The following is an 8,007-nucleotide window of genomic DNA, read 5'->3' as shown; positions in this document are numbered from 1 at the left end:
CTCTGGGACAAGTTCAGCGAGCTGTCCACCAAGTGCATCATCAAGACGGTGGAGTTCGCCAAGCAGCTGCCCGGCTTCACCACGCTCACCATCGCCGACCAGATCACCCTGCTGAAGGCCGCCTGCCTGGACATCCTGGTGAGGACGCGCCCACCCGCCCGCCCCGCCCCCGCCTCCTCCCCCGCCTCTCGCCCCGCCGCCTTCCGTTAGTGCCAAACCACTCTGCGCGCGGAGGTCACGTGATGCAGGAAACGTGACTTCATTGGCCTCCGCAGGCCTTCCTTAACGTTTCACTCGTACCGCACTGTGTATTCACTTTTAGAACAGTTACGGACGGGTGTTACATGAGGCAAATTAGTGCACCGAGCAGAAGACACTTGGGCTCGGTCCCTGGTGTTATGGTATTACGATGCGCTCCTGTTGCTTGTTTTGTATTAAAGTAGACGTGTGCTCTGCCTTTTTGCTTTGTACTGAGCGTATATGTGTGTTCTGTGGTCTATGCCCTACTGCCAATGCACTTTATTGTTTTCATGGTGCTTGGAGGTTTAATGATTGACTCTGCCATTGTTGAGTGTTCACTCCCGATGGTGCCCTACGTAGTGAGTTGCTCTGGATAGGAGTCTCTGCTCAGTAGCGTGTTTTAAGATGGTCGCTGTCCTGTATCTTAACGGTGGCTGGCATGGCGGAGGTGGTCGCGCGCTGCGTCCCCGCCCTCGTCCCCGGCGCTGTCCGGACTGCTGAGAGAGAGAGAGAGAGAGAGAGAGAGTCCGCCGCGCTCTTCCTAACCCTCGCCCGCCCCCCCCTCCGTCTCTCAGATCCTGCGGATCTGCACGCGCTACACGCCCGAGCAGGACACCATGACCTTCTCGGACGGCCTGACGCTCAACCGCACGCAGATGCACAACGCCGGCTTCGGGCCGCTCACCGACCTGGTCTTCGCCTTCGCCAACCAGCTGCTGCCGCTGGAGATGGACGACGCGGAGACCGGCCTCCTCAGCGCCATCTGCCTGCTCTGCGGAGGTACTGCGCCGTTTCTCACAGATGCACGGAGAATGCAGGGACACGTGAGCGCAAAAGCAGTTTTTGGGCTAAAATAATTGTGGGGAGTTTATAAAATAAGTTTGTAACATGCTATGAAACTTATTTACCACAGTATCACAAAATCATTTCATATTTGTCATTTAAAAGTACAGAAAATTCTAGATTTTTGTTCGGTCAGTGTTCTTATGCCATCAAATAAACGTATCATTGTTTGTTCAAATACTTTGATGTCCCCAAGACATACTTTGCTATGCATATTACCCGTAAGCCAGTATTTGCCTGGTAAGTCATCTTGGACGGTCAGTGCTAGTCATGTTGTGACATTTATTGCACTGAGCCTTAATTTCAGTCGACTGTATCTTTTCAATCTGTCAAAGAAACCTTTCATTTCGTGAGCGTACTTAACGCCTGAAATATAATTTAAACGATACGTTCCTATCGAGTGATTTTTAACCCCCAAAAGTTTGACAACAGTGCCATCTAGTGGTTAATCTTGAAAACAGGGCTGAGCCTGAGAAACACAGAATGGATTGTGTGTTGTCCAGCGGCTTTGAGCGCCGTGCTAATGGATTGACGCTAACCTGGAACCCGCGTGCGTTTGTTCAGACCGGCAGGACCTGGAGCAGTCGGAGAAGGTGGACGTGCTGCAGGAGCCTCTGCTGGAGGCGCTCAAGATCTACGTGAGGAATCGGCGGCCGCACAAGCCGCACATGTTCCCCAAGATGCTGATGAAGATCACCGACCTGCGGAGCATCAGCGCCAAGGGTGAGAGACCGCGAGTGTGGTGTACCCCTCACGCACTGCTAGCCCCCTCACACTATACCCCTCACGCACTGCTAGCCTCCTCACACTATACCCCTCACGCACTGCTAGCCCTCTCACACTATACCCCTCACGCATTGCTAGCCTCCTCACACTATAGCCCTCACACAGCCTGCCCCACACCTGTTACCCCTCACACTATACCCCTCACACAGCCTGCCCCACACCTGTTACCCCTCACACAGTATAGCCCCTCACACTATACCCTCACACACTGCTAGCCCCTCACACTATACCCCTCACACACTGCTAGCCCCCTCACACTATACCCCTCACACAGTGCTAGCCCCCTTACACTATACCCCTCACACACTGCTAGCCCCTCACACTATACCCTCACACAGTGCTAGCCCCCTTACACTATACCCCTCACACACTGCTAGCCCCTCACACTATACCCCTCACACAGCCTACCCCACACCTGTTACCCTCACACAGCCTACCCTCACACTATACCCTCACACAGCCTACCCCACACCTGTTACCCCTCACACTATACCCCTCACACAGCCTGCCCCACACCTGTTACCCCTCACACAGCCTACCCTCACACTATACCCCTCACACAGCCTGCCCCACACCTGTTACCCCTCACACTATACCCCTCACACAGCCTGCCCCACACCTGTTACCCCTCACACAGTATAGCCCCCTCACACTATACCCCTCACACACTGCTAGCCCCCTCACACTATACCCCTCACACACTGCTAGCCCCCTCACACTATACCCCTCACACACTGCTAGCCCCTTACACTATACCCCTCACACACTGCTAGCCCCTCACACTATACCCCTCACGCAGTGCTAGCCCCCTCACACTATACCCCTCACGCACTGCTAGCCCCCTCACACTATACCCCTCACACAGCCTGCCCCACACCTGTTACCCCTCACACAGCCTACCCCACACCTGTTACCCCTCACACAACCTACCCCACACCTGTTACCCCTCACACAGCCTACCCCTCACACTATACCCTCACACAGCCTACCCCACACCTGTTACCCCTCACACTATACCCTCACACAGCCTGCCCTCACACTATACCCCTCACACGCCTGCCCCACACCTGTTACCCCTCACACCTCGCCCTTCACACAGCCTGCCCCACACCTGTTACCCCTCACACTATACCCATCACACAGCCTACCCCACACCTGTTACCCCTCACACTATACCCCTCACACAGCCTGCCCCACACCTGTTACCCCTCACACAGCCTGCCCCACACCTGTTACCCCTCACACAGCCTACCCCTCACACTATAGCCCTCACACAGTGCTAGCCCCCTCACACTATACCCCTCACACAGCCTGCCCCACACCTGTTACCCCTCACACAGCCTGCACCACGCCTGTTACCCTCACACTATACCCCTCACACAGCCTGCCCCACACCTGTTACCCCTCACACAGCCTACCCCACACCTGTTACCCCTCACACTATACCCTTTACACAGCCTACCCCACACCTGTTACCCCTCACACAGCCTGCCCCACACCTGTTACCCCTCACACTTTACCCTTCACACAGCCTGCCCCACGCCTGTTACCCCTCACACTATACCCCTCACACAACGTACCCCACACCTGTTACCCCTCACACTTTACCCTTCACACAGCCTGCCCCACACCTGTTACCCCTCACACCTCACCCTTCACACAGCCTACCACACACCTGCTACCCCTCACACTTTACCCTTCCCCTGTTACCCCTCACACAACCTACCCCACACCTGTTACCCCTCACACTTCACCCTTCCCCTGTTACCCCTCACACTATACCCCTCACACAACCCATCCCACACCTGTTACCCCTCACACAACCTACCCCTCACCTGTTACCCCTCACACTTTACCCCTCACCTGGTACACCTCACACTTTACCCCTCACCTGGTACACCTCACACTTTACCCCTCACACAACCTTACTCTCACGCACCATACTCCTCACTTGCTCTGCATCACATCGTGTCGCGCATGCGCTACCCATCCCCCAAGCAAAATTCTGCATTCTCACACATAATTTAAATGATGTGACTATACAAAGCCCTTACTTGCAATGTGTAATTGATAAGTTTATGTATGCAGTTACTTGACTCTGAGAGCAAGCGAAAGTGAAGGTGTTATTTATGTGAACTGAGTGATGTCGTTCCCCTCCCCTCCCTGGTGCAGGAGCTGAGCGGGTGATCACCCTGAAGATGGAGATCCCGGGCTCCATGCCCCCGCTCATCCAGGAGATGCTGGAGAACTCTGAGGGCATTGAGAGCCAGGGGGCGGCGGGGGCGGCGGCCCGGACCAGCGGGCCCCCCCCCGGGAGCTGCAGCCCCAGCCTGTCGCCCAGCTCCGCCCAAAGCAGCCCGGTCACGCAGTCGCCGTAGCGACGCCCGACTCGGCCCCCTCCCCACTCGCCCTGGACAGCGCCGTCTCCAGGAAGCACCACTGTGTTCCCCACGCCCCCCCCCCCACCCCCGCGAAACTCTCGCAAAGACCTCAAAGGAGTGGCCTCAAATTAACGAGGTCTCCTTTGGGGGGGTTTACCCTCTAAAAAAAAACTATACAGTAACACTGCTGAATTTCTAGACTTTCCACCCCCCACCACAAAGGTTAAGACTTACAAAAGCAACTGGAGCCGTCCCAGGCCAAGATGTGGAAACTGTTGATATGGCAGGGACAGGCGGAAAGGGGATGGATGGACAGCCGGACGGACAGGCTGACGGACAGACACTGGACACTGGTCCGTCCTCTGTGCCCGCCTACAGCCAGGACTGAACAAAGACCACGGACAATGGGTCTTTTCTTGTTTTGGGGGGTATTTTTTTTGTTTTGTTTTTTTCTTTTTCAACTTTGAGACAGATTTTTTCTTACGAAAGATATATAAATATATATAAAAAATAAGGAATGACTGAGATTTTGAATTGTCCGAGACGGAATATGACATCGGATGGAATGACATTTGATGGAACATTTTTTTTGAAAAGTTTTCTCACTGTTTCCGAGATTAGATGCAATTGTTTTTTTTCCTCCACTGTTTTAATCCTTTCATAACCAGTGATTATTAACAGAGAAATGTCCAGCTGGCATTGTTTTATTGGAGCAAAGGAAATCAGTGCATTAAAGATGTTTAAAATACAAATGTAATTTTCACATGTGCACAGGGGAAAAAAAAGAATGGGATAAAATATATGATTACACATATCTGTTCCAGGTTGGGTTAACTTTTTCTTCTAGGAGGTATTGAAAAGAAAATCATCTTTAACCGGTCGTACATAAGGTAACAGGTTCTTGGCGAGAAAAAAAAATAAACAATGAAGAGTATCTTTATTAAGGTGTATTTTAAGTAGCTTCAGATCATGTATATATGCTGTATTCATTTCTTTAAACTATGAAGAGTTTAGCCTTCACTTGATTTTATTTTATTTTTTTAAATACTTTTTTTTTTTGTGTTTTGTTTTTAGCTTTTGTTTAAGAAAGTCATTTTACTGCACATTTTACTGAAGGAAATCGCATTGTTGTACTGTGTAGGCCATTCAGATATAAGGGACAGACCTATAGAAATCACCACAGGGGACACCCGTCACTGTTTACAGACCCAAGAGAACAACCCACGTTCACTTCACCCTGAAATAATTTTTTTTTTTTTTTAAAGAAAAAGGTGGGCACGGATAGGCCGAAGGGCGCTGTCACTCAGACGAGAACGCTTGGTTTCCACGTCCGTCTTGTCACACGTGTCTCGGGCAGGAGGTGAGTTTTGGGGTGGGGGCTGAGTCGCGCGTTGCCGATGGAGGGCAAGCGATGGGAAAGAGAGAGGGTGAGGAAATAAAAGCGGTGCTTCTCTTCCGCTCACTCCACACATCCGTGGGGGCCAGAGGAGTCCTTCGGGCGTTGGGCTTCTTTTAATTCGCCTATGCGCCGAGCGCAGCTGGAACCGGTGCGTTCCGCAGAGGAGGAAGATCGGAGACGTCCAGCGTCGCCTGTGCGGTTCACGGCGAAGCTTCCTGGGCTTCCGCGGGACGCCAGCAAGTGTGCGCGCCCGGAACTACAGAACCCATGGCGCACGGGTGACCGGCAGCCCTCCCCTCGAACCCTGCCTCGAGGAAGTGACATCACACGGGTCCCACACCTCCTCCTGCTCTCATAGGCTACTCTCGATGGGTACGTTTATCACTTAGAAGTTACTCTGCATTGTTATGCAACTCCCGTTACTCACTCTCAGTCTCGCGCGCGCACGCACCTACCTACACACACACACACACACACACACAGAGCTGCCTCAGGAAAGAATGGTTTTGTCCACGGTCCCGGTTCGGTCGAGGAGGCTTCTCGTTCCCGGAGAAGCGAGCCGGGGGCCCGACTACATTCCTCCCCCTCCTGGTCACACTGCGACACTGTCACTGACCCCAGGGGTTCATCAAGTCAAGTTCTCAAAGGAGTATACAGGAAAGGGAGTGCTTTGGACAGGAAGTTGTCATCTTAGACACTCGCGCGAAAATAAATGCGACGATGGCCCAGTGAGTCACCCATCTGTATAAACTATGATTGTGTTTTCCTTTTTTTTTTTTTTTTTTTTTTTTTTTTGTTTTGTGTTAATTTTATTTTTTTTATTTGGGGGTGATTCCTCAGCTGCTTTCAGAGGCCGGGACTTTGCTGCCTCCAGTACAGCGCACAATTTCTCTCGTTTCTCTCACCTGGAATAGATGCATACACCTCCAGTTTTGAAAGACATTAAAACCTTGTTTCAATTTTGTCTGAATATCGAGCGATTTGAAAAAGAAAATAAACCAACATTTATTAATTACGCATCTCCGCTTGTTTTTTCAATGCATCAGTGCAACCGTTGGAACCAACTGGATCGGTTGCTCCTCCCCTCTTTAATTATGAGCATACACATTTGTTTAATATCCTCATTTTGAACTGGTCTGTTATTAGACGTGACCATTCATTTGTTGAATCGAGTGGTCATTTGCTCCACCGTAGCTGTACTTGGCCAAATGGACGACCACGAAAAGGCTTTTGCTTAATGGCTTTTTCTGTGCTGCACACAATGCTATAGACTGGCATTCATTTATGAGGGTGTGAAGCAGTTTAATCTACTGGATGGCGAATTAAGTAAACGGAACATTGCAGCATAAAGCTGTACAGAGCACAGGTGAAGTCAGGATTTGATTCTGGACAGTATCAAATCAAATCAAATCAAATTTATTTATAAAGCACGTTTAAATACGACCCACGTTGACCAAAGTGCTGTGCAGGCGGATAAAATCACAAAGTAAGAACAAATCGCAGAATAAAAACAGAAACACAGAGTAAAAATCACAGAGTAAAAAAGCATCAAAACACACGTATAGGCAAAATACAGTAGACGGTACGCGTCGCTGCACTGAGAACAAACGCTTTAGCCCCATGGCCTTACAGCACAGCAGGCGTTCGCTGTTACCAAGCACCTCACCGATCACTCTGATAACACAGAATTCACCTGGTTTTTTTTTGGGTCTGAGTAGGTTGTTGATTTTAAGGTGGCCTTCAGAACCCTAGTTTGTGGTCTGTATACTGGTATGTACCTTCTTACCCATCGGATAGTTAGTCAGCTAGGCCTCTTTTTTTTATTATTATTTATTTAAAAAAGTAACAGTACAGTACTTCCAAGAAAACAATTATTTAAAAAGGAGAGTAGATAGTACCCTCCTTTCATATGTTTTGCTTTCTTCACACAGGTAGGAAGTAGAAAAGGTAATGCACAGAGAAGGGACCACAGCTGAAAGTAAAATGGCAGCGCATTGAAATCCAGCCTGTGCAGGGGGAATGGAGTAGGGCTCGAGAGTAGGTCGCTCCACATCTCACTCAGGAAAACATTTTAACTAGCCTTATTGTATCCTCCACGATGAATATACTGCAAGCAGAAATATGTTCTTCCAAGTAGCTCATACTTATTGTGGCACAAATGGTCATGGTATTTGAACAGTGTGGTTTGAAGTTGAGGACACAAGCAGACGGAGGGACAAGGAAGAAAGGATCTGAAAGAAGCTCAGAGGTCCTACTACCTTTCATTCTTGCCCTGCAAACAGGGACTGATTTAGACACGCGACACCAGATGCTTGGAATCTATGACCAATCGATGACATGAATCAGCCAATGAAACAT

At 50.2% G+C, this 8,007-nt stretch overlaps 1 protein-coding gene across 2 annotated transcripts in view; it reads left to right on the top strand.

Annotated features, from left to right (window-relative positions):
• LOC135247816 (retinoic acid receptor alpha) overlaps positions 1 to 6,662 on the top strand; it is a 97,644-nt gene extending 90,982 nt beyond the window's left edge. For both annotated transcript variants that reach the window (XM_064321701.1, XM_064321700.1), the window contains exons 5-8: positions 1 to 138; positions 816 to 1,020; positions 1,648 to 1,806; positions 4,042 to 6,662. The exon at positions 1 to 138 is cut by the window's left edge and continues 39 nt beyond it. In XM_064321701.1, the coding sequence (XP_064177771.1) occupies positions 1 to 138; positions 816 to 1,020; positions 1,648 to 1,806; positions 4,042 to 4,247 (708 nt within the window). In that variant the 3' untranslated portion in view covers positions 4,248 to 6,662. The remainder of the gene's footprint in view (positions 139 to 815; positions 1,021 to 1,647; positions 1,807 to 4,041) is intronic.
• The last annotated feature ends 1,345 nt before the right edge of the window (positions 6,663 to 8,007 follow it).

Source organism: Anguilla rostrata, chromosome 2 (genome assembly GCF_018555375.3).
Source record: "Anguilla rostrata isolate EN2019 chromosome 2, ASM1855537v3, whole genome shotgun sequence".
Lineage (NCBI taxonomy): Eukaryota > Metazoa > Chordata > Actinopteri > Anguilliformes > Anguillidae > Anguilla > Anguilla rostrata.
Note: the sequence above shows the minus strand (reverse complement) of the source record. Positions and strands in the feature narration are given on the sequence as shown.